The following is a 27349-nucleotide window of genomic DNA, read 5'->3' as shown; positions in this document are numbered from 1 at the left end:
GAAAGGAAATTTTAACAATGGTTTTGAAGACTGTCAAGAAGATGTTTTGCAGACTGCAGGCAATTTCGAAAATTGTCAAAGATAATAAAAATAAATTATTTTGAACAACTTACCTTCAGGGCAAAAACAATCATAGCTGTTGACATCATTCTGACAGACAGCACCATTCAAGCAGGGAGCTGAATCACACTCATTCATTTCTATTTCACAGTACTGGCCTGAAAAACCTGCAAAGGAAGCAAGGTAAGCTTTGATTTTCTTCATCTTTATGTGTGCTATTAACGTGAAACTTTTATTCCAAATGTTGTTCTGTAATTAAAACCAATGGGCGTATTCCCCTGAAAAAGGAAGCTGGAAGTCAGACCTTCTGTATTTTATTTACAAAGAATTAAATTTCACTCATTTCTTATTCAATATTACAAAGACATGTCTTTATTGCTGGAATAAACCAATAAAAGAAGTAGGAAGTACTTCCAGAAAGTAAGACCACATTCATACCAGTATGCAAACACTATAGAGATTTTCAAGCGTTTTGCTTATAAAAGAGTCACTTTAGTATTTTTATGAAACCTTTTTTGAATTTTGCCATGTTAATATAAGAGAGAGTGCATCAATTATCTCTCATCCATTGTCTGGTGCTTTCTACTGTGGAGACGAGCAGTAAAAAAATACAAATACACTGAGGCGTAACAAACACGTGCCATACGAATCAGGCCTTCAGCACATGTAAAGTGCACAGCTTAATTACAATAAACGAGGACGCTGTATACATTGCTAAAAGAAGTAAAGTAGCCATCAGTAAAACAAAAATCCAAAGACTAATGACTTACAAAAGGAAAGGGTAACTCAATTTTCTCATTTTTTACCAGTACTTTGACGCACTGTACTGGGTGCGGGTGCCCAGGGGCCGGCGGTGAGGGGCCGCAGAGATGGCCTCTGTGAGGAGGGTCCGCGCCAGACACAGCGGGTTCCAGCCGGCTCCAACCCACCCACCGCCGGGCACGGCTCGGCCCCGCGGCCAACGGGGGGAAAACCTGGGTGAGAAAGGGCAGGAGCGTGACACGGGCGGTCAGGAGTGAGGAGAAACGTGTGAGAAACAGCCCTGCGAGCACCCGGGAGGAGGAGGAGGAGGGTGAGGAGGAGCTCCAGGCGCCTCAGCAGAGGTTCCCCGGCAGCCGGTGGAGAAGACTGGGCTGGAGCCGGTTTTCCTGACGGGAACTGCGGCCCCTGGCCGGTCCACGCTGGAGCAGGGGAAGAGTGTGAGGAGGAAGGATCGGCAGAGAGGAGCTGCTATGGACTGACCTCGACGCCCCGTTCCCCGTCCCCCTGCGCTGCTCGGGGTGGGGAGGAGGTGGAGGAGTCGGGAGCGAAGGAGCGAAGCTGGGCCTTGGGGAAAAAAACATGGATGGGAAGGGTATTGTTTTAATTTGTCTTTGTTTCTCACTATGCAAACCTACATTAATTGGCAATAAATCAAACCGATTTTCCCCAATTTGAGTCTGTTTTACCCGTGACGGTAGCTGCTAAGTGATCTCCCTGTCTTTATCTCAACCGGTAAGCTTTTTCATCTTCTCCCCCCATGCTGGTGAGAAGGCAGAGTGAGAGAGCATCTGGGTGGGGGTCTGACAGCCAGCCAAGGTCAACCCACCACACATCTCTACCTTCGTTCTGTCTTAATTCCAAATATCACCACTAATCCTTGCACAACCGTTAGCACATTCAGTTTGATTGGAAGAACAAAATAAATCAGATCTTCATTGTTTACTACGACAATTTTAAAAAATCCATACATGAAGTGAAGGTGTTCCTGTTGAAAGTTTTTCTTCTCTTCTTCTGTTCAGTTTCTTTCCATGTACCTTAGCATAATTATTCAAATGGAGGAAAAGCATTCTTGTTTAATATTAGGTTCCCAGGACATGACTTGCAAAGGATGATGTGGCATGCTTTCACTATACGTTAAACAGATACTTATTTATGTAAAACAAAGAACTCCCAATTTTTTATTTTCTTAAAAAAATATTTTTAAAACTACCAAAAAAAAAAATCAATAAATTAAAATAATTTTATGTTAGGAAAACCAGATGATTTTACATCTTTCCTTCCTATTTTTCTGTCATCTTTAAAGTCCCTCAACCTTATCTCATTTAGAAAACAAATTCAAAAGCCTTCAGAATCATCGTGAAATGTCAATCTATGATGCATTTGTGAATACCAGAAAAAATAATTTGTATAGAGTTATTATTTGTGCCAGCAAAATAACAACAAATATAGATAAATAATGGAGTGTCCCAGCACGATCAATGTGAGAGTTCTTTTCCCTCTTTCTTGCAGAATTTATTTATGAATTCTAATATACGGTTGGGTTCTCACATAAGATACAGACCACAACCTGCACAGAATACAAGAGAAGTCAGATATCAGACATGCTTTCAAAGAATCTCCTTTTCAGTCTTGTCTTAGACTGAACTTTTTTGGAAGGCACCACACAATCATCACTATTTGGATTATTCTGAATTATCTGGTATCATATATTTTGCAGGATTCTACCTCACTATCAAAGAAAATGCAGATAATCTGTAGTAGTTAATATATTGATGGTGGAGGGTACAAATCATGCAGATTAATGAGGTAAACTGTAACTCCTGTGTTCATTTCACAGATGTTGTCATGTACCAGCATTGCTAGCCATGCTGTTACATTTGGAAATATGATTAGTCCTTATTTTTTGAGAGGATACATTACTAAACATTAATGATAAGGGTATCATCCAGGGAACAGATTTTTGGTTAAGAACACATTATTTTTCCCAAAGGCCTTCTTCCTGAAGTGACACATTGCTTCCACTTGCAGATGTAATAAAATCAAAATAAGCAGTGCTGTTCAGGTTGAAGCATTGTTAAACTCAAACCAAGAAACTCCACGCTGTCCCTTTCAGGTTAGTTTTTTCGTCGCTCTGTTGCATTGTGGAACTGGCCTCAATAACCTAGGATGTCCCCACTTGTCCTAAGTTCCAATGAGCTTTATTTTCCCACCACTTGGATATCTGATAACAGACTTCATTTTCCAAAACGTGGAAGTATTGTAAAATTATCATACAGCATTCAAGTCCTGAAATAAATTTGTCTAATTTATCTTTCACTACTAATCAAGTTTCCACATTAATTGGTTATCTTTACTCATACATATCTTCACTGTTGATTCCATTTTATGTGATACTTTAAAAGTAGCCTTTAAGTCCATATCCAAGATCAAAAGTAAACTAAGATCTGAAATATTTGGATACAGCTCTGCTCCCAGGAAGAACACAGCATGGGAGCAAGCTAAATATTGCACTAACCTTTCGTGCAGGCTCAAATACACATCTATGTCCACTTCGTTTCAGCTGAGAGTAGGTGAGCTTTCTCACACCGAGCACACCCTACGTGCATTAAATTGCCACCCTGGTGTCAGAAACTGAGGGAGTTCACGTCCCGAACGCGGCGGCGGGGCAAGTCCGGCCGCAGGACGAGCTCTGCCTCACAAGGACCCTGCCCAGGCAGGAACCGCAGGTGAGGAGCGGCCGCCCGGCCCCGCTCAGCCCCGGGCACCGGCGACAGGCCGGGGAGGCCGGGCCGGGCCGGGGGACGCGCGGTTCCCTCTGCCGAGACGCCGAGCGGGGCAGCTCCCCGGCGGTGGGCAGCCACGGCGACGGGGGGGGGCGAGGGGAAGAGGAAGGGAGAGGGAGAGGAAGGGAAGGGAAGGGAAGGGGCCGGACCTCCCCCCCCGAGCGACCCCGGGGACCCGGCCGCTCGCCGAAGGCTGTGGAAGCGCAGCCGGCGCGGGACGCCTCATTAGCCTAACGAGGGCGAGCGCCCGCCCGCAGGCGGGGCGAGGAGGCGGGAAAAGGGCGCGAACGAAGGGCAGCCCCGCGTGCGCGGGACCCCCGGGCTGAGTGGAGGGAGCGAGGCCGGCCCCAGGGCCGGCGAGGTCTTTCTCGGGTCTTTCCCTCCGTCTCTCCCTTTCGCGCCTCATCCCTTCCTTCCGACACGAACCGCTGGCCGAGGCTGGGACGAGGAGCGGATCCTCTCCGAGGAGGAGCCTGGAAAGCGAGGGGGTCCGGTCCGGTCCGCTCGGAACCGAGGGCTCGCCCGGCGTTCTCCCCGGAGCGGAGCTCCGGAGATGTGGTCGGCACCACGGTGCTCTGCGGGTGGCGGAGGCGGTTTCGTGGCGGTTCGTGAGAGAAACCCCGCCGCCGGCTGTCACACCTCCCGAGTTCAGGCTGCTTCTGCCCCGAGGGAAACCTTCCGCTGGCCGCCGGGCGTCCTTGCGCCCCAAGTCGGCCCCGGGGAAGGCCGCGCTCCCCGACGGCCCTCCCGCTCTGGCCCGCACGGGCCGTGACACCTGGTTATCTTTCTTGAAGATGAAAAACCTACAGCAAGGTATTCTGAAATACAGACTGCCAAACTGCAGGGGCTACCTGTGTAGGTTATGTGTAACGTGAATGTTTGGACCATAAAATACTCAAGGTTCCAGCACAAAAAGTGCTGGTCACCTTTTTAATGACCTCCTCACTAACATGTCTGTTGGCAAAGATTTCCTTGAACCGCTCTTTCAGATAAACCAGTCTCTTCCCTGCAGTCTCATTCCTCAAACAGGGTCCTATGGTCATGGAGACAAAACCCTGCGTGTGAGACCTCCTACAGAACCAGGAGCTGACATAACATGATGTTTCTGCCTCTCTCTTTGATCTATCACCTGGAATCAAGCATACTCACTGTCCCTGTGTGTTATGATGTCGACCTTGTCACCATAGTCCATCCTTAGCTCCAGAAGAAAATGACTCGTAGAGATTTAACCAAGCTGATTCTTGGAAAAGTCTTCCTGGGTACAGGGTCCACTGTCTCTGTGTGTCATAGCCTCTGTCTTCACTTATTCCTGCAGGTTTTCTTTAAATTAGTTTTCCTTACCTCAGTTAACCCTTGTGGCTTATTTGCAGGGGATGTAGAAAAGAACTGATTTCCCTTCTCTTTGTAGATTTTTACATATCTTGATTTTTTTAATGTACATATCATGACTGATGTTTCCACTCAGTCTTCTGTTGCTTAAAAAACCCCCAAACAAACAGTTTCTTCTACATTTTCTTATAGGTCTTGTTCACTAGATCTCCGATGAGTCAAGTTTCTGTCTTTTCTGTTCCTGTACTCGTATATAATATGGTATTCTAACTCAGGCTGTAATGTGCAGTGTATCGTAACAATACTTGTTATATTTTTACAACTGCGTGATGTTTGTAAATCATGTCTAAGCTTAAATCACCTATAGCTTCCAAACTACCCTCTGCAGAACTACAGTCTAAATAGTGTTTCACACTTTTTATTTGTGCAGTTTATTCCTGCATAGGTATAGTCTTTACACCCACATATATTCTTAGATTATAGATTCTTAGATCTCTTTGTGAGATTATGTCACTCAAAACCCAAAGAGAATTGCCAATTCTCACTCCTTGAAAGAGTCCAATAAATGTTGATATCTTCTTCTGAAGTATTTTTAGTATGATCTCATTGACTAATGTTTGTTTTGTGGTCTTCTAAAACACAGAACCTTTTTTGTTGAACTGAGGTTTTGCTAGTCATTGTCAAGCTTATGATTGCATAGTTGGCAATTTTGAAGGGTTGCTTTTTGCATATCCCGTATTGACCTACTTTTTTTTTTATTATTTTATGTCATTTATGATAACAACTTTGTATTCTTCCAGAAATAGAGCTTTGAATATCACAAAGTTAAACTTGTTAAAACTGCTCAAATTGGGAATTATATGTGACATGTTTGATGATCTAATTGCTGAGACAATTGCTGTTTTAACACTTGGCCGCTACCACTGGCCATTATAAAGGAAAGAAAAATAAAAGAAACTCAAAACAACCAAATATCCAAGTCCATTTGTAGTCACAAGTTATTTCATATGTAAGGAGTAATGTTAAGGACGTGTGTGTCTCCAAACCCCTTCTAGTAATGATCACTAGCTGGAAAGAAACACAACAGTCAGCAGGTGACCAATGTGTCTAGTTTCTACAAAACTGAAGATTGCTTAGGAAAGTTCCTCCAGTTGCTTAGGATTACAGGCCGTGAACGGGTCATTACATGAACAGTGACAACTCTGAAATTGTATTTTCTTTCTTGAAGATCCTCTATTTAAAAAAAAAAAAAAAAAAGTAGCTACAGAAGAGCTTGTATATGTTTCAATTGGGGTAACTTGGCAAAAGAGCTATAGCCTATTCAAACCAGTCTGACTATGCTTTTGAGCTAGCTTTGAACTTACTAGACGTGATATGGACGGCACACAGCATAGCTACAGCAGCGCACACCTCTTAATTGGGTGGTAGCTGCTTATATGAAGCTAAGCAAGTGGTAGAACACAGGCTGAGCTCTAGGCTGTGATAACGCAGTTTGCTATCGACCTGATCTCACAGACGCACATTGTCATGTTTATTTCCAAGGTTAGTCCTACCCAATCTGACCCTCTTCCACTTGGGAATTCAGAATAGGCAACTTGCCTATTCTGATTTGTGTCAGCTGATAACCTAATGTTGAAAGAAAGTGGAAAATAATAAAAGAATCGGATTAATTGCTGTTGAAAGGACATTTTGAGAGTCTTACAAGGTAATAAGTTTAACGGCAATGTCCTTTAATATAACTGTTCCACAGCATACCCAAATGCAGAACTGCGTATTTGTTTATTCCTTACAATTTTATCATCAGAACAGTACTTTGGGACCAGCTCTGTAGTGAGAATGAAAAAAACCAAAACCCTCAAGATGTTAAGTGGTAACTGATAGCAATTTTATCTGTGCAATGATGGGAATATGCTCACATACTCAGCCTGCATATTTCATATGCAGTTTTGTCATAAAAAAAAACTTAAAGAAAAAAAAACATGGTAAAATTAGAATCGATTCACAAACTACTAGATGGGTGCTGTGGTTTCAAACTTCCAATGGAAAACATGACAAAATGAATTAGGTTTAAAATCTGTTTTACATGACCTATCTAACTCCCTAATGAGTGAAGACATGTAAAACAATTCTTCATATTTTAAACACAAACAATCATTTACCAATGTACTATGAGATTAAACATCACGAAAAAGAAAAGCTGAGAGGCAAAATTAATTACTATAAATCCTTTATTATAAATTCTAGCAGACTACATACATGAATTATCACAAGTTTAGTTCTTTAATTAATGTTGAATTGTTTCTTTAATGTATTGTAAACTGGGAGCTTTGAAGAACATATCAGGTTCCCAGTGAAGTTATTACAGGACTCATCAAAGTTCCTAAACTAAAAGTCCAGAAGAGTGAGTTTGGAGGCACATGTAGTGCCAATCGTGACATGCCAAAATTTAATATTTTAGGTTTTGCTACAACATCAAGTTGGCACTGCAGAAACTGCAAAACTCTGAGACCAGAGCCTTTCTCAAAGGAACAATGAGGAAGTTGTTTCTTTCTTAAGCAGCAAACACATAGCTTCAAGGACTCGCCGAGGCGATCGGCTCCGGTGCAGGCGCGTTCCGCGGCGGAGCGGGGGATCGCTGCGTGCCGCGGAGTTTCCCGAGCTGGGGAAAGCCCAGGGGGGCGCGGAGACCCACCGGCAGCCGGCAGCTCTCACGAGAGCAAGCGGCTGCGGAGGCCTGGGCAGGGCCAGGAGTCACGGCGGCCGCCCCCGCTCCCACTAAGGGCGGCCCGCGGGAGCGCCGGGGACCAGGAGCGCGGGGACCAGGGCGGGAAAACAGGGCGTGGCGCCTCAGCTGGGGCGTGGCGCGGCGGTTCGCGCGGGAAAGACATCTCCCTTTCCCTTTCGAGGGAAAGACGTTCCACCGGCCGAGCGGAGAGGCGTGAAGTCCGCACGACCCGACAGGCGGGCAGCGCTCTGCGACCGTCTGCGCGGGCCGAGGGCGCTCGTCCTACCCGACCCTCAGGGCAGAGCGAAGGCTGCAGCTCCGGCTGGGGGGTCTGCACCATCGACGCCAGCCGTGGCCGATGCCCCCGCCCAGACGGAGCTGCGGAAGGGTGCAGACCTCAGGCCGCAGGGAGTGCCGAGACCTTTCTCCTGGGGCGGGGACGGGCAGCAGAGCTGCCTGCAAAAGGCGTGCCCGGGTGGAGGACCTCCGGTGGCTGAGCTGAGGCGCTGGAACAGGTTGCCCAGAGAAGCTGTGGCTGCCCCATCCCTGGCAGTGTTCAAGGCCAGGTTGGATGGGGCTTTGAGCAACCCGGTCTGGTGGAAGGTGTCCCTGCCCATGGCAGGGGGGTTGGAACTAGATGGTCTTTAAGGTCCCTTCCGACTCAAACCATTCTGTGATTCTGTGAAGGTTTTGTTATTTGTATCTGATTGCTCTGCAGATGCGCAGTCAGACGTTCAGGAGGAGTTCTAACAAGGTAACTCTTGCCAGCTTCAGGTGATAGAATAAATGTTGAAGAAATTAGATTATTAAAGACAGATGTGAACTTTTATTCACTCCTTTTATAGATATAGAGCTTTCTCAGAAATAATTTCGAAAATCTTTTCTCAGGGGACTGGTAGAGAACATGTATCCAATATGTGATTTCTCAAGTCTTTCTTGTTTTATTAAATTCATTGATAGGTGGAATAAAGTATTATTTCTTTAGGAAGTTTATGTTTAGTATCTTTTGCATTTCCTTCTGCATGTTGTACGGAGTTTGGCCTAAACCTTAGTTATTTTTCATACGGTACACTTGAAATGAGGAGAAATGAAACTTTTGCCATTTACTATCTTTAAGTTAAATATTATGAATTATTAATGAACGATTTTTATTGTCACAACTTCTTGCTGCTTTTCTTTCCTGCTAGGAAGAAGGTAAGAATTTCCTGATGTCATAGAGCAAAAGAGGAAGGATGGGAAACAAAGCTGTAATGAGAAGAGATATTCCTTTAACACGGTAAGAGATAAAGAAAATTCTTCAGTATGTTAGCTGCTGTTGTTAGCCACCACAATGTCAAGTTACCATCACTTTTATTTCTCATAATAACGAATCTTCATGATTTGGCCTCTTTGAAGAATTCTGTATGGGAAAGATGAGAGAACACTACTGTTCTGATAATTTCTTATCTGTCACAGTAGCAGTAGCCATCTTTTATCCTGTGTACAACAAAGGGGGGTCACCCAACTAAAAGAAAAAGAAATAGTTATACCAACTTATTAGAAGTGCTCAATAATGGAAGAAAAAAGAAAAGGTATTGAAGATCTCACAACATTTTTTCTACAATGTGACATTACATCTCAGGAAAAAAAAAGGAGGAGGTTTTTTTCAGACTAACAAGAGACCCACACAAATCACAGGGGAAAAAATGTCTCACTTTCTGAGAAGCCCTAGTTTGGAAAGCAATCCTGTTAAACTGTGATTGACAATTTTCTTCCCTACAAAGCTATTCTGTGCCATCACTTCCATATAGCTCACAAGAAGATACGCAGCTCAGTTTACCTCCAAAGATTAGGCAGCTGAGATCTCTCGTTAGAATTCTTTAAGTAAAGACCACCTCCTTCCCCTCAGAATGAAGAAAAGGCCAAAGACAAAGAAAGAATTAAAAATACCACTCAGAAAAACAAAATAAGATTTTTCTTAGAAATCCAATCTGAAGATTGCCATCTCTGGAATATCATCCCATTATAAACAGACAATGGCTTGGAATTAAGTTGGGTCTTGGATAGGTACTGGCAAAATTTATAGCAAGAGAAGTTGCTATGGTCTTTGTTTTATTTTCAGAGTGATAGGAAATTTCTAAGAATTCGGAGAAGCACAAGAAATGTAAAGTTGAAATACGGGAGACATTTAAAAGAATTCCCTAAAGGAAGGTAGAATATGTTCATATCTTGCATTTATTTTGTTCTAAATTATGACCAGGATGGCCTTATCCTAATCGTGACACTAGCTATACTTAAGGAATAATAATAATAACAAAATAGGAATCTGCAGTTAGGACTAAAATAGAAAATATATTCAGACCTTCATCAAGGGGTGGAAGTTACAGGAGAAGAAGGGAAAAGAGCTTGAAAATGTAGTTAACTTTGAAGACATAAAATGGAAATCCCTTAATTTTATAAAAGGTCCCTATATACTTGGATTAGACAAGGATTAAAAAAGGAAAAAAATAGAACAAAAAATTCTGCATCACCAAAGGAATCAAATCAATAAACTAGAAGACCTAGCTGTCGTGGTTTAACCCTTGCCAACTACTAAGCCCCCACAGCCGCTCGCTCACTCCTCAGCAGTGGGACAGGAGAGAGAATCAGTAGGGTAAAAGTGAGAAAACTCATGGGTTGAGATAAAAACAGTTTAATAGGTTAAGCTAAAGCCACGCATGCAAGCAAAGCAAACCCAGGAATCCATTCCGCACTTCCCCTGGGCAGGCGGGTGTTCAGCCCTCTCCAGGACAGCAGGGCTCCAGCACGCCGAACGGTCCCTTGGGAAGACAAACGCCATCACTCCCAACGTCCCCCCTGCCTCCTTCTTCCCCAGCTTTACACGCCGAGCAGGACGTCCTCTGGGGTGGGATGTCCCTGGGCTCGGTCGGGGTCAGCTGTCCCGGCTGTGTCCCCTCCCGACTCCTTGTGCCCCCCCAGCCTCCTCGCTGGTGGGGTGGGGGGAGAAGCAGAGCAGCCCTGGGCTCTGGGCAAGCACTGCTCAGCAGTGACTGAAACGCTGCTGGGTTATCAGCACTGTTTCCAGCACAAATCCAAACCACAGCCCCATACCAGCTACTGTGAAGAAAATTAACTCTACTCCAGCCAAAACCAACACGCTAGCCAAGCTTTAACTTTTAAGCTACTGAGAATATAAACTAAAGTGAGTCTGCTCATGTTTCTGATTTGTCAGGAGGTAGAATCATACTGCATTAGGACTGTCTGGTTTTAGCAACATTTCCAAGCTGATAGGAGCAGACAGTCTTCAGCACATCTCAATCCAATGTGCAACTCACCTACTGATTGAATGTGTAGTATTGCATTTAGGGAAGTGTACTTTTTCAATCCTGTGAAGTACACTAAGACGGAGAAAATTATTTGTGACGAGAATAATTCTTCTCACATTGTAAGTAATCCTCATTTACTTCTCTTATGTTTTAGTTTACTATTTAACTCTGTTATTTACTTTGTTCAGTTCTTTATATATTACTTGGGTCTGTATCCTTACCTGTTAACATGCATTAGTCAACCAAACTGCAACAGTAAAAATGTGGTTCTTTCTTTAATTTTTAATTTTGAATAAATAACAGGGTTGCACTGATCACATCAACTGCAATGGTCAAAATTCCTTCTCCACACACTTTAAATTTTGTATTCTCTGTTCAGATATTTTTCTAGGACCTTGCTTGCATGAAAGCATAAAAGCATGCCAAATCAAAGTAATACTTCTTTATTTCTATTTTTATTATTGGGTATGGATTTCCCTAGAGAATACTGGGATAAAAAAGAAGAAAAGGGGTGGATCTTAGTCATTGTCATCTCTGCAAACAGTAGCCGGTTGCAGCACATGGTCCTGCAGCCTCCTAGATGATCCATTTGATTAAACCTGAATTTATCTCAGTTAATCTTTGTATTGCTGCATTCTTAAAATAAACAGAAGTATATTGTATAGGGTAATAGCTTATGAATTCACTACCTTATGGATATAATGGGATGTGACGGGTTTATTGTGTATAGATCATGGTACTTTGATGATATACAGAATCATAAGACAGCTCACATTGCTAAAAATTGAACCACTTAAAAAACCCATAAGATTGATTCTGCCCTCATTTACGCCATTGTAAATCAGAGCAACACAGCTGAAATTCAGTGCAGTTTCCTAATACTGCTGTAAAACTGGTGTATGTGTATTAAACCATGCCCTATGTTTCTTCAGACAGCACGGTGTTTCTGAGCCAAACACAGTGTTCAAAAATTTCAAGGGTTTGGCAACATTTTCTTTCTTACAAAGTCTTAAAACTGCTGTCCTTGGAACCTATAAAATTAATAAGGGCATTAGGATGTGATAAAAGGATTTTAATAGCTAATTTACTGATATCAGCATGTCTAATATCTAAAAAAATTTTTTAAATACAATACAATTTGTATTAAGTCAGAAGATTTCTCAGTAGGAGTATAGCGTATTAATTCTTCAGGGAAAAGATCTCTCTGAAACTTATATACATGTATATATATATATATATCTTTTGCCCTTCCTCCTATATCTACACTTCCTGGCCACTTCCTCACAGGTTTGAATTCCATTTTCCCAAATTTATAAAGGTTAACTCCATAGTAGCTGAGTCTGTGGCTGTCCTTGTATCAATGGTGCAATTTTGTCCAAACATCGAGGGACAAATACGGAAACATCATCACCCAGGACATCCCAAAATGCCATCCTTCTAAGGCATAGGATCTGAGAATTTTACCACCCTATGTTCAGGGTACAAAATGGTTGCAAGCAGTCTTCCTAAAGGATTTTTCAGGTAAGGATTAGGAGGCAAAGAAATAGTGGGGCAGGAGAGAAAATTGGATTTGAGCACTCCTTTTCCTTCAAGTGTTACTTTCTTCCTTGTTTTCTCTCCATCGGGGAGGAGCTATAAACTGGGAGGACACAAGAAAATTCTCCCACTCACCCTGCCTACTGCCTTCCAAGTCCCTGTCCTTTGAGAGCTGCACCTGTACTGCTGACCAGCATAGACATGCCAAATAATCAAGGAAATTTGAGGAAAGAAGGCAGTAAAGAGATGACTATGATGCAATGTTAAAGGAAGATAGGAACGAGGACAAATTCTAAGTAAAGTCTCCTGCCCTGTTTACTGTGTCCCACACCTCTTTCCTCCAGTTGCCTACCACAAATAGCCTCCTTATTAGCTTCTGCCTTATTTCACTGTTTTACTAAGCTGTTACTCTTAAATGACCTGTTCAATGGCTTTTTCCCTCTAAATAACCTCCCTTTAATCCATCTCTAAGGATTCTTATAATAATTCTTTAAATGTGGCCCATAAAAGTAAATAACTGAAGTCTGTGCTGGTAACAGCTTTCCTCAATAGACTGTCTTGTAGAAGAGAATGAATAGACGGAAATAATTTTGCAGAACCCCATCACAATATAAAAAAATCACCTTGCTTTCAGGTGAAATTATTGAACATGTGAAATTGGTTTATGGATTACGTTATGTGATTAGAGACTCGTCTCCACACACGCGAAGGAGCACGGAGGCGCGATGGCAGGTGGGGGCACCCCAACGCCCCAGTCAGGGACACCAACCCCCACCTCGGCTCCCCCCCAGGCTGTTCGAGGGGACCCTCAGCCCCAGGGGCAGGGGACGCCCCGCGCCAGGAGTCAGCGGGGCAGCACCCCGGGCATCTCACAGACTGCAGGGGCTCCCTGCCCAGGGGTCCGGGTCTCACTGTGGGGTGCAGGGGAAGAGCATTTGGAGATTGTACCAGACTAGTTGGGGGATGTTCAGCGGAGGAAAACTGCAGGAAAAGAGAGAGATAAGGGTATAAAAAGTGCTGGTGACCTGTACACAGGTGCTGGTCAGTGTGTGTGTCTGACCATGTCCTATGCCTGACCGGTCTGTCTTTTCTTCTTATTAAACTCCATTTCTAAGTAATTTCCTGGGTGAGGGACGCTCTATTCTGTGCCCTTGTGTGTGGGGGGGTCTGAGTGCCAGCAATAGGAGGGACCGTGGGTCGGAGGGGCCGTGTGTCTGGGGGTCAGCGACTGGAGAGACTGGGGTGCGTGCGCATGGTGTGGGTGCGCATGCCAGTGTGTGCAAACATCAGAGTGGAGTACCCAGTGAGCGGGATAAGAGAGGTAGGAGCCAGGTATTGGAGCTGCCCTAATTCTGGGCTGGATACTGGAGAGACCAAGAGGTCTGTGAGTTGTCCACTGGAGGGACGAGGAGGGACTGGCTCCTGATGAGGCCGTAGGTCTGGGCCAGCTACTGGAGCGATGCGTTTGCACCTGTCTGTGCAACTGGGAGACCAGGGAGTCCTGGGGCCAGATGCTGGGTTGTCTAAAGCCAGTCAGTGGGGGCATCCATGGTGGGGGTGGGTGTGTGTGCGCGCACAAACACGTGTGCGTCTGAGCGTTTGTCTGTGTGTATAGGTCTGGGTACCAGCGGCTGCCGTGGAGTGCAGCCTTGGGCTCTTCTGCCCACATACCAGCAGCAGGGGACAGTGGGATCCAGGGGCAGCTACGGGATAGACTGCGTGTCTGAGCCCAGCTGCTAGGGGGATCCACGCTGTATGTATGTACATATATGCGTATATGTTTTCCCCCAACTAACTTTAATCCTGGTTGGCCAGAGAAGGGAATAGGATGAGGCTGTTGGTGCTGTTTGTGTTTGTGCAAGTGCTATGTTTCCTGCCTGTGTTGGTTTGTGTGGCTGGCCGTGAGTATACATATATATGTTCTGTATTTATGTGCGCGTGTGCCTGTGGGGAAAACCCTCCCAGCCTTGCTACTGGTTGGACCTGGGAGCGTGGGACTGTGGTGGTGTCACCACTGTTGGGCTACTGGCTTCAGCAGCTCATAACAGATCAGACCTGCCTCCTTAGGAAACCATGATTTGTTCTAAACTTCAGCACTTCTCAGCAAACCACAACAGCACAAGATTTGTGTTCTTGGACGTAGAAATACAAAGTTTCAACCATGGATATTATTGCATAAGCTTTGAGCCACTCAAGCTTTAACTTAGCTCATATTCCACTTTGTGACGATTTTAAGTATATGGCTGCATGACTAAAGCTGGAAACAGTGGAAGGCATTAAACTGCCTTACTGTTTAGCCTAGGAACACAGAGCCAGAAATTCAGTTTGGCAGATCTACAAAACAACAACAAATTTAAATTAGCTTTCACTGAGGGAAAACAGGGCAGAGCTAACCCACTTGCTCCTAACTTACATATGCCAGATGAAGACAAGGTAAGTTGGTATTCTCATAAGTAGCAGCCAATGGTGCAAGATTTAATCTGAAGTATAATGAAGAAGTGTTCTAAAGAGCCTATTATGTGAACCAAGACCTATATATTTTAATTTGTTTTGATGATACTCAACACTAAGGAAACTTGAAAAAAAAATGCAGAATACTAAAACCACTGAAATGAGCTGATACTCTATACATTTAAAATGTAAAATGTAGAGCAGTAGAAAATACAAGTAAAAAGCTGATTTGTATGCCAATGTATTAAAAAACTACAGGACAGATTCCTTTTGCCTGTGCTTTCTTAGCATTTTGACCTTTACGGAAACAAAGGTAGTTAGGCATAGCTGCCAACCTACCTTAATGTAGTTGTTACAAGCCATTTTTTAAAGTTTTAACTAGTTAGAATTGTTTTCTCTTAGCAGTTCCTCCTTTTGAAAATGTTAGCTTTTGACACTTCCCTAAAGTTAACTGTGAGCTAGCTAACTAGATGGAAACTAACTCAGATTGAAAACCTAGTTATCTGTAATCTGGCCCAAGCAACTTCCCCCCTCCCCCCCCCCAAAAGGACAGAAAATTGACAAGCACAGAGAAAAGCACCTCATTCTTAAAAATGGAAAAAAATGCTTTTCAATGCTACTCTCCTCTTAGCATTCCCTGTTTCAGAAATTCTCTCCTGAAAACAACACTCTGTATAGAGCTTCTTAACAGAGCTACTGACGAGTGTATTACTCAAGTCATTTTTTAAATAAATCTTAACATTCTTATATTTTTTGCTAATAGACACTATTAGGGATGTTTTAAACATTAACATTAACATTAAAATGTTTTAGGGACTACTGCTGCCCTTTCAGAATCAGAAAAAAACACACATTTTGATCCTAACGTCTGCAACAGTCCTGCCATTGGAGATAGTCTGAAATCTGAGAAAATTGTAGTGACTCAAGAGCTCCCAGCCCTCAACATGTCTGGCTGGGACGTTGCAACAACTCCCTGTGACAAGTCATGGCAGGGACACCCTTTCTCCAGAGGGATGTAAATGTCCAGCGTCTGTTCCTGACATTCTGAGGATATTTGTTACAGGAGGACTAGTAAGGAAGGGGAAATATCATCGGGCAAATACAGAGCTGCAGATAGCAGATACTGGTTTTTAAAGGTTTTCATTATATAGTTCACTTCATACTGTTGCAGCTGTTCAGAGCTGCCTTTGGTATATTACAGACCTAAGGATTGGAAGAGAAGAAATTAAAAGCGTAGGTCAAATCTGTCTTTAATAGAATTGTCTGGTGTACACAGTGTGAATTATCCACTCTGAAGGATTTGAAAGGAAAACATATCGATAGATTTTTATTTCTTTGTCTCTTCCTTGTCACATTTTTAAGAGAATTTGTCCTGCAGACAGAAAACAAATGTAATTTGTATTTATCTTAATTTGTTTCTGCTGAAGCAGATTATTCATTTTCAATATAATATCATATACTTCGATTACATTTATTTCTTGCTGATCAGAATGCCAACAAATAATGCCTTTTTCACAAACATCAATTAGCTATCTTAATGTGCTGGAAGTACACAAGGAAGAGTAAGCTTCATTTGCATTATTTTTAAATCAAGAATGAGTTAAGAAGGGTGTTTTTTAACTACATTATAATCCATGTATTCACATTTAATTACCTACTTTTAATATAATAAATTACATTAGACAAGAAAACAGAAGAAATTAGCCTACTAAAATGTAAATATATCTGCGTGCTTGAAATTGTACCAGCTTTATATGATTTTAACTGGGATACCATACAAGTTTCACTAGTTCCATACACATGGAAATATGAAAAGAAATTGATGTGAATGTTAACATAGAACATAAAATTAATGCTAGTGGGATAGTACAGGAAATGCTGTGTGAGGGGAAATAGTGTATTTGTATTTAATTAGTTTATGGTAATGAAACTGCAAAACTAAAAATCTAGTTAAAGTTTGTAGGTGTAAGAATATGAATGATAATTCAAAGATGATAATGTGTATAAAATATTCCTATTTTACATTTTATGAGTATCACCAAACAATTCAGATTTGGAAAACTGAGGTAACTTGAAAATGGACATAAGGGTACTACAAAAAGAAATATGAAAAGAGTAGTTTACTCTGCAAAATGCAAGGAATATTAAGAATCAAATTTGAGACAGTTGAGATCAACCTCCTTTTCTTCCTGCTTTTAAAGGCCACAGGAATGAAGCATGCAGCTTTGTGATACGAATGCAACCACGCCAGTGCTTTGCTGTACAACTGTGTCAGCAAAGTCTTTCAAGAGTATGCTGAGCCTATAATTTCACAGTCAAAATCACAGAATCGCAGAAAGGTTGAGGTGGAAAGGGACCACTGGAGGTCATCTCAACCAACACCCCTGCTCAAGCAGGGTCACCTAGAGCCTGTTGCCCAGGACCGTGTTGAGATGGGTTTTGAATATCTCCAAGGATGGAGACTCCACGACCTCCCTGGGCAACCTGTGCCAGTGCTCAGTCACCCTCACAGTGAAATAGCTTTTCCTGATGTTCAGACGGCACCTCCTGTGTTTCAGTTTGGGCCCACTGCCTCTGGTCCTGTCACTGGGCACCACGGAAAAGAGCCTGGCTCCATCCTCTGTACACCCTCCCTTCAGGTATTTAATACACTGATGAGATCCCCCGAGACTTCTGCAGACTGAACAGCCCCAGCTCTCTCAGCCTTTCCTCATAGGAGAGATGCTCCAGTCCCTTAGTCATCTCTGTGGCCCTTTATTGCACTCTCTCCAGTAATTCCATGTTTCTCTCATACTGGGGAGCCCAGAACTGGACACAGTACTCCAGGAGTGGCCTTACCAGCGCTGAGTAGTCAACATGATGTTTCTTTACCGAAAGAACCCACAAAACCATAAGTCATGAATATGAAGAAGACAGACTTTACAAGCACAAAACCAAAGTAAGTTTGTATTCAGATTACCTGACTTCAGGGAATCAAACACAATATTAATTCTTGCAGTGGTTATAAGTTTATTGCTGTATTTTAAGGGAGGCTTTTCAGTGTTATCAAACATCAATACTGCAGTAGCAATGACCATATTGTATTAAGGAAGTTATAAAATAGAACTTCATTTATTCAAATATCACATGTACCAGTGGCACTGGCAGTAAGTACCAGCTGTTTATTCAACATGCAGATGCAGAATACATATTTGTTTCCCCTCCTCACACATGCTGCTGTAACAAACATTTGCCTTTCCTCTATGTGAGTACTCCAAACCTTTGTCCTCCACCCTCTTATCCCATATGGTGACTTTGGCAATCCCAACAGTATGCTCTATGAAGTAGGAAATAATTCTGTTCCTTGATCCATCCAACTCCTCTCTCCATCAGCCAATGGTAAGTGCTATCAAAGAAACACCTGTCCCACGAATAAATATTTCCATGCAGTCCAGTGAAAAGGCATGTGTCCCATAAGTAAATACTTTCATGCAGTTGAGAGCACATTTATGGGAATCCTTTGTGTAAAAATGTATTGATGTAATTTGTGGCTTAATTTATAATACCCCACCCGAATTAATAGTATAGTATAGTATAATACACACTGTATTTCAGAACTTGATCATAAAGCAGTGGGTTTGTATTAGCATAAAAAGTAGGTAAACAAATTATGATCTGCATAAATATTTTGACATTGCCTTCACTGAGTGGCAAATAACTATCGTCAGAGCATGTAACAGATGATGCAGCTGCTACACAACTTTCCTCTACACTGAAAACTCAAGGGTAAAATACACCTGAAAGATGAATTAAAAATATTAAATTAGCTTACTTCAATTATTGCAAGGAAGGAATTGGTAACTGACAGTTTCTGGGGCTGCAGGCCTGGAAAAATATAGCATAATTATTTACTAAGGATATAGTTTCATAATTTTTTTTGCCAACACACTCTTACACCAAAGTAATTAGTTTTGGCTCTCAGGCTTTATAACTATTTAGACTTCATCCTCAAGATGTGAATGAGATCTCTGTTTTCACTGGTACTAGCCATAGTTTTCTCAGCTAATGGAAGGGTAAAATAAAGCATAAATAGTCAAGAAAAGGAACAAGATTCACTCAGAAGCAATTTTTTGAAAGCAACGTTGCTTGCGAGAGTCTTTTACATATATGAAGTTGTTTAAAAAAGAGTAATTTTTATAGAATTGGAAATATTCTGTGAAGACATATGCAGTCAGCTGACTCATAATCATGTTTCATATGTCAAAACCTCAGCATTATTTTGTTTTTCAGAGACTAATGTTAAGGAATAAATCATAAAAAGAAAATATATTTTCAGTGTGTCATAAATAATCTGAGAAACTGTGGGTCAAATCTAAAAAATGCTGTTGTTTCAATAGAAAATATGGAATGAAAATATGTTTCTAATATTTGATACTTGAGAATTATGATTCCACCTAAAAAATAGGTCTAAATAATTCCTTCTCAGTCTTAGCAGAAAGGCCACAACCACAGAAAAAGTAATCTGCATTATGAATACGTCAGAGAAATGAGAAACACTTCCTGAGCCCCGTAGGCATCCTGCTTAACAAGAACTCCCTGGATGCTTACATCTAATAGATCACATCCTTACTCACTAAAGGCAAGAAATCTTTGCTATTAAATTTTATTTTTAATAATGCACCTATTTGTAAAAAGGAAACAATATACGTCTGTCTTTTGTATGACTCCATTAGTTTCTACAAAATTACACTAGTACAAATGTGGTCTAGGATCAACTTCACGGGACTTTGAATTCAGACACTTTACATCAAAGTAATAGTTTTATAAAGTGGTGAGACTCCTAGACATTTTCCAAGGATGAAAGCATAAAACTGAAAAATATTTTATGTTACAGTCTTTAAAGTCTCAACTCTTAAAATGTCAAACTAAGCCAGATACTAAAGTAGGTTATATGTGAATCTCTTGCACACAGGTTATGCACTGAAAAATAAGGTGTGTTTGGAAACTGAACTGTCTACACCTCCAGCAATGATGTGTGAACTCTCCTTGTTGAGATCACATTTTTTTATGTCTTGATTCAAAAGCAAGATCATTACTTTATTAAAAGCCTCCTCTGAGAACAAAGGAACAACAATTCAATCCACAGAACTGGTTGCATAGAAGGCCAGAGGAATGGCACAGTATTTTCTACTTCAAATGCAAATTGGCAAAATAAAGGAAGGGTCTCATTAGAGGAAAGCACTGCTTTTCAAGAAGATGCAAGAAAGAAATTTTTTACAGTGAGAACATTCACTGCAACAACCTTCCCAGGGACATGGTAGAGTCCCCATCACTGGAGGTTTTCAATTTGCGATTGGACAGGGTGCTAGATAATCTCATCTAAGGTCCCTTTCCCACGAAAGGCTGGACCAAATGATGTTTCAAGGTCCCTTCCAACCTGGGATGTTCTGTCATTCTATAATAAAAGAGCATGTAAAAAAACCTAGTAGAATGACCAGGGAAGTAGAGAGCCTGTCACACAACAGAGGACTCAGAAAGTTTAGGTTGTCTGGTGTAGCAAAATGTAGGGTGAAAGGAGATATGAGTATTTCTCCGAAATATGTCAATGAGAAAAATCACCAAAAAAAGGTGGGCAACTATTTAAGTTAAAGGATAACTATCACAGGTATAAAGTGATATTGATTTTTCACAAACAAATTTAAATTACGTAGTAGAAAACCTTAATCAGCAGGGAGCAGTGAGATTCTGGAATAATCTTCCAGCTGGAGTGGTTAGGATGAAAGCTTACTGACTCTGGAAAGTAATTTTTACAGTAATAGTTGCAGAAAGTCAAAACTTGAGTAGTGTAGGAAACAGATTGTGAGAAGGTTGGTTATCATCACCAGAGACTGAAATTACTAGTTCAGAAAATCCCTTCTAGTCATGCATTCCTGAGATTTCTTTTTTTTAAATTTTATTTTAACAACGTTCAACTAAATGAATGTTTTACTGAAAAGTCTGGGAGTATAACCAGCATGAAAATTATAAGAAAAATATAATATTAATATTAATAATAGGTAAATAGAGCAGTTCAGCAATTTTACAACAAGTAATTTGGCAAATTCATCTGTCACAGGTTCAGTTTGCTGCTTTCCTTTTTCTTTTTTTTTTTTTTTTTAGAAATGGTAGGTTATAAATGTTGGATTGCAAATGAACAACAGGAAATATCTGTACATGTTTGTGCTATTTATAACTTCTTTTCTTCAGAGATCTCCGTACCAACTTCAGTGGTGCAGCTATTTGAGAAAAGACACAGGGTTTAATTGTCTAGATGTAGCTTCCTTCTGCTATTTGAGATGTTCTGGGGTGTTAAAGACATCTTGCAAAGTATAGAGGTCTTGGGGAGTCTTGGGGTCCAAAATGTTAGTAGATACCTATACTTAGGCAACTGAATCCCCCCTTTGGAGCACCTGTGTAGTTGTAAATTTGACCTATTGTCAATCTTAAAGTCAAACATCACAGAATCATTAAATAGCTTAGTTTGGCAGGAACCCCTGGAGGTCATCATGTCCAGCCCTCTGCTCAAAGCAGATCCAACTACATCCCTTTGCTCAGGACTCAGCTCAGTCGAGCTTTGAGTTTATCCAAGCACATTGACTCCACAACTACCTTGGGAAACCTGGCCCAGTTTTCAACCATCCTCATGGTAAAAAATAATTTAAAAAAATCTAATCAGTGTTTGGAGATTGGAGAGGTCTCTTGTCTCTTCCCCAGTCATTGACCACTTCTGAGAAGACTCTGGCTCTGCCTTCTCTATAGCTTCCCGTTAGGTACTTGTAGACAGCAATAAAATCCCCTTACTCTTTTCCTCAAGGTTGAACAGACCCAGTTCTCCCAGTCTCTCCATGTACAACCTGCACCAGCCCCTTAACCATCTTGCTGGCTCTCTATTGGACTCACTCTACTATGTCACTGTCTTTCTTGTACTGGGGACCAAATACAACACCACAGTCAGGGAAACAAAATCTAATTCCTTATTCACCAATCTTATTAAATTACCTAAAAGAATGTTATCATTTGTTTCAGATTAAAATGCATCCAAAATATTATATGAAGGTAAAAATTGGATTTGCTACTGCCACCTGCTGTATACATGTATTCATTAGATCTTTTCACAGAAGTACTCATCATCTCTCATGAGCTTCTTAAATCTGCATAAATGAATTGTGATAGTATGGGGTATAAATGAGAGGATATAAAATTGCTTACATGACAATTTTCATATGATAACATGACAGCTTTGTATTAACAACATATATCAGCAGCCTGAATGTGATAGAAGAAAATAATTTTCCAAAAATCAAGGTTACATTTATGATTGAATTTGCACTGCACTAAATATTATTCATAATAAAGAAGTCTCCTCAACTGTTAGAATCCAGGAAAAAGCAGAGCAAGTAGCTATTACCTCTTAATCCAAAATTTTAAATAATCCTGTAACCAGGAGACATCCATAATTCTGGAATTTACCTGACACCTAAGAATATTGGAGTGTATGTGTAGGAATATCTACTCTTGGTTAAATGTATTGTGCATACTGTAAGCAAAAAGAAATTATGCAACTTCAGATTATATTGGATTTGTACAGAAAGAAAGAGAGAGGGTACAGGAAATCACACTGGCAACATTAATTCTGGCTTTTCCAGTTTTTGAAACCTTAATCATTCTTTTAATACGGTTTGTGCGTATATACGTAATAGGAGCATTTAAGTATTAACAAGGAAAGAATAAACTCCCCAGTTGTGCAGGGGATATGATATGGCCAAACTATCCTGCTTCTACAAAATTCCACTGACCTTCATAGGATGAATTATTCCAGCTGAGGGTGTCCCCAACAAACATGCTTAACATTCTGGTTGCAGTACTAATCTAAAGCAAATGAATGGAATACTGGAGATTAATCTAGAAGCATTAAAGAACAGGATCTCATCTCCCAGATGTTTCAGTTTTCTAAATCTGCATCCAGATGATTTGTTTTACATCTCTGGCTGTTGGGGCTTAGGCCATTCCTAACTCCCTGGGGTTATGAGGGGAAGGGGACGTCTATAACTTAGCTATCTTGTCTTCTGCAAGCCACCCTGCATCCCTATGGAATTTCATGTCATATTTTTATTTTTTAAGCACTCAGTAGTCTGAGCCTAGGATACCAAAGTATCAGAAAACTTCAGAACAAGGAGAGAACAGACACATTAGAATTGTCTAATACAAGGGTTAGAATTATTTGTACAGGAGATAAAACTTCCTTGACAGCCCGTTCAAGACTGCTGAACAAATTTCAATAGGAATTAAGAACAAACATATAGCAGAAACTACATGTATTCAATTATTTAAAAAAATCCCTGTATGATTTGCCCTTGCAGAGAAAAATAAAGCCAGACTTGTATGTGGGAGATGCTAGTCACACAAACCATAACGTCGGCCTGAATAGAAAACTGTGCCCCCTGACAGGATGATTGTATAAAAACTGTGCAAGCTGGGCCTTGCTGATTTTACTTGTGCTACAGCAGGAGATCTTCCAGGCTTTTCTTTCAACCCATTCTAATTTTCAAATGCCCTATGAAATTTTTGTTTAAAGATGAAAAGCATCAGAGTTGTTTCTTCCATTTCTGTTAAGAACAGCATTTTTTTTTTTTTTTTAACATTCGCATCTGTCTTTTTGAGAGGATGTCATTACTGCAGACAAATTTATAAAGCCACATCAAAACTAAGGAGGCATGAACAGCACCTGGGTACCTCCCACAGATAAAAAGCTACAGATGCCGGCACAAAGAGCTCTGTTCCAAGCGAGACTCTGAACATAGCTGTTACCACAGTCGGCGCAGGGACAACTATTGTTTCATTTATATCTCTAGGCCTGAGGAACCTCTTCCTGCATTTGTGATTTTCAGGACTTACAGCCTGAGTGAAAAGAATAACAGGATTTACAGCTCGAATAAAAGGAATAACTTAGGAAGTGCACACAGTTGTGAGAAAATACAACACATCTACGTAGCTAAAATTTTCCCTGGTGTAAATGTATGAAAGGCAATATATTTACAAGGATTTAAAGAACTGTTTTTGCTTAGCATTCTTTTGTTTGGGTTTCTGCTTTCCCTTCTTCTTGTGGCTGTTCTAGGTTTTTTTGTAGTGATGTCTTATACTATTTTTATTTTTCTAACAGATTTTAAACTGAAATAAAACAGAAATATTCTTGATTAATTCACTGTAAAAGAAATAGAACGGACAAATGGAAATAGAAATAATAATTTTACATCTGGACTCTAATAACCAGGTGGGAGCTTTTCTATCCAAGAGACTAAAATTCTCATGCATTTAACTGTGATATGCCCAGCAGATGCACAACACGGATACCATTTTTTCCAGATAAATATCTCAGAGAACATGGAGCATTGTTAATTTCTTTTAAATAATTCATCACAATATTAATAATTCCACAACTCCTTAGATTCATAAGTCTGTTTAAAATAGCTGTCCTTATAAGTAAAGTATTCAGGACACAATTTTACCCTAGGAAAAACTCAAACATAGGTTTAGAAATAGTCTGGAGACTAAACTTAAATCTAAATGACAAACAGTTCAGAGTATGCGGCATTTGAACTAGGACTTGAATGTTAATATTTGCTTCTTGCTAGTAATGCCTGCACAAATTCTATCATGTAAAGAATTAATGAAGGCTCCCTAATTTCCCATAATTTATAGAGGCAACGGTGCTGAATATGACTCCCAGTGAAACCAGTTGAATTGACATTCTTGAAATTTGATAGCCATTCATCACAAATAGAAATCCTTGATGTGGCTGTCAGAGGGAAAAAAAAAACCCTTAAATTGTAAATGTTAGCAGACAGCAGATAATTGTGGATGTGGGTAAACATCTCAAGCAGAAGCCTGCAACTTGTTAGCTGGAGCCATTGTGTAGCCTCATTGTAAATTTTGATAACACCTGGACCAAATAAATGTTGCATGTCTTGAATCTTCCAGGTAATGGAGAGACATGAGGGAGCATCACCCATCTGATCACCTGTTGCACTTCTGCACAAAGACTGGTCAGATTGGGAGGACTGGGGGGTTGGGCTTTCAGAGCTGGTGCTGAAGACTAGGAGCTTCTGAAAACAAGAAGTGGTGTTGTAGAAGAAGGGGTTGGTAAAGAAAGAGGTGAAGATCCTGGCTGGAGGAAAGATCCTGGAAGTGTGGGAAGAGCCTGGAGATCAGAGAGATGTGTGGAAACAAATGCCAGGGGATGCACAAGGACTGTGGTCAGTAATGCCCAAACTGATAACTGAGCAGTGGCTCAGCATGAACCAGCATGACTTTCTGCTTGAGCTTCCTACAGAATCAAAACATGGTAAATGTAGTGCTGAAGGGGTGCAAGTGGGTGAGTCTGTGGGATAACCAAGTATGGTAAGAGCTCTAATCTGGCTTGTTCTTAAATAAATCCCATTATCCAGATCTACTATGGGCTGTCATTTACACCGTTGCCTATGACAGTGACTTGATTGGCATCAAAGGTGTCATTTTGAAGAGATTGAAAATATGTGACTTCCCTTGACAGAGAATGTCACTTTACTTACAATAAACAAGGAGTATACTAGATGGCAAATTTATATCTAAAAGCGTATATCAAGCTGACTTGATAGTCAAAAAGTATTCTTTGCAAGGTTTGGGGGATTGTGTCACATGGGACACATTCATTTCCATACTGATAAAACAGACCATCCAGAATATAGCTGCTTATCAATGTAAACTGGTCATAAACTGTCCTGCTGTTTTTACTGCTGTCATCATCGGTCTTGGTGGGTATTACCCCATGTTTGGATCATAGAATCAAAGAATAACAGATCATAGCATGGTTTGGGTTGGAAAGGACCTTTAAAGATCATCTAGTCCAATCCCCCTGCCATGGGTGGACATCTTTCACTACATTGGGTTGCTCAGAGCCCCATCCAATCTGACATTGAACACTTCCAGTGATGGAGCATCCACAACTTCTCTGGGGAAACTGTTTCCTCTCATCACCCTCATTGTAAAAAATTTCTTACTTTTGTTGGATTTAAACTGTTGTGCCTTATCCTGTCACTACAGGTCTTGGAACAAGTCTCTCTCCGTTTTTCTTGTAAACCCACTTTAAACATGGAAAGGTGGCAGTGAGGTCTCTGATGGATGTGCTTCTCTTATTGTCATCCTGAGCACGTCACAAGAAGAAGGTCTTCTTGAAATTCTTATCTCACCCTAACCTCAGTATTACTTCAGAATAGGAGTGTCATACTCTTTAGTGGTGATGGACCCACGGAGGCAGACCCTTGTGATAGAATATTGACTGCTGTGTACTAAACAAGGTAAGTTCCACTACGTTTCATTGTAGTGGCAGATCTGGTTTCTGAACCAATTTCTTGTGCTCTGTGTTTTGTGTTTCCATCAGTGAAAGAGTTGTTGACATCAGCAAGTTCAGCTTTGTATTTGGGAATTTCATTAAATTCCCAAATAAATAGTGTAGCAGAAGAGAGAAAAATGATAAGATTTCAAAAATAATAATCACAAAAATATTATTTATATATTTTCTAATGAATCCTTACTGCTTTTACTGTAAATAGAATTTTGCCAACCACAACAATTAAATAAGTTTTACAAGTTGTCAAAGAACCACCATTATATTTCCAGCTGTATTACTAGTTCTAATTAAACTTGAGTGCAGATAAGTAGTTCTAAGAAATATAATAATATATTAGTTATTTTATTCTAGAGGGTACTCTAATACCCTAATGATTTCCTAATTTGTTCTCTTTTGGGTCCTTAAGAAATCAAAGTGGCTAACAGTTTGAGTAAACTCAATGATTCATTGTGGTTTTCCAGAAGAATTAAGGAGGTGGTTGAAGGGCATTCTTGTTGAGTGGTTTTGAAGTGTTAGAAATGCATTTATCAGAGAGAAATGTGGTTTATGATGTTTTAATTTCTTCTACTAGTTATATGCCAGTTGATACACAGTCCTGCAACTAACTGCACTAAAGACTTACAAGCCAAAGATACCATCAGCATCCCAAATAATTTACAGTCTAAGCCTAAGGTGAGAGAATGGGATATAAAAAATAAAAGAGGTAGCATACACTGTGGTAGTTCAAAATCCAATAAATTAATAAATGGCAGAAATATTTAAGTACTACACATTCATATCATATAGAAATATGAAGATAATAGTTCAGACATGTATTTTTCTGTATTTGTAAAACAAAATAATTGTATTGAAATAAAATAGGAAAACTGAATTATCATCTGTCTTTAACCCGAATACCATACAATCACAAAATCATAGAATAAATTAGGAGGGAATGGATTTCAGGCAATCACCTAGTCCAACTGCCTGTTCAGATCAGGGTCAACTATGAAAT

The 27349-nt window shown here is 40.7% G+C and overlaps 1 protein-coding gene across 2 annotated transcripts in view; it reads right to left on the bottom strand.

The window, feature by feature from the left end:
* The window catches only part of EYS (eyes shut homolog), a 1018924-nt gene that overhangs the window by 658172 nt on the left and 333403 nt on the right, over nt 1–27349 (bottom strand). For both annotated transcript variants that reach the window (XM_030007184.2, XM_030007189.2), the window contains exon 13: nt 114–227. In XM_030007184.2, the coding sequence (XP_029863044.1) occupies nt 114–227 (114 nt within the window). The remainder of the gene's footprint in view (nt 1–113; nt 228–27349) is intronic.

The sequence above is a fragment of the Aquila chrysaetos genome, chromosome 2 (assembly GCF_900496995.4).
Source record: "Aquila chrysaetos chrysaetos chromosome 2, bAquChr1.4, whole genome shotgun sequence".
Taxonomy (NCBI): domain Eukaryota; kingdom Metazoa; phylum Chordata; class Aves; order Accipitriformes; family Accipitridae; genus Aquila; species Aquila chrysaetos.
Note: the sequence above shows the minus strand (reverse complement) of the source record. Positions and strands in the feature narration are given on the sequence as shown.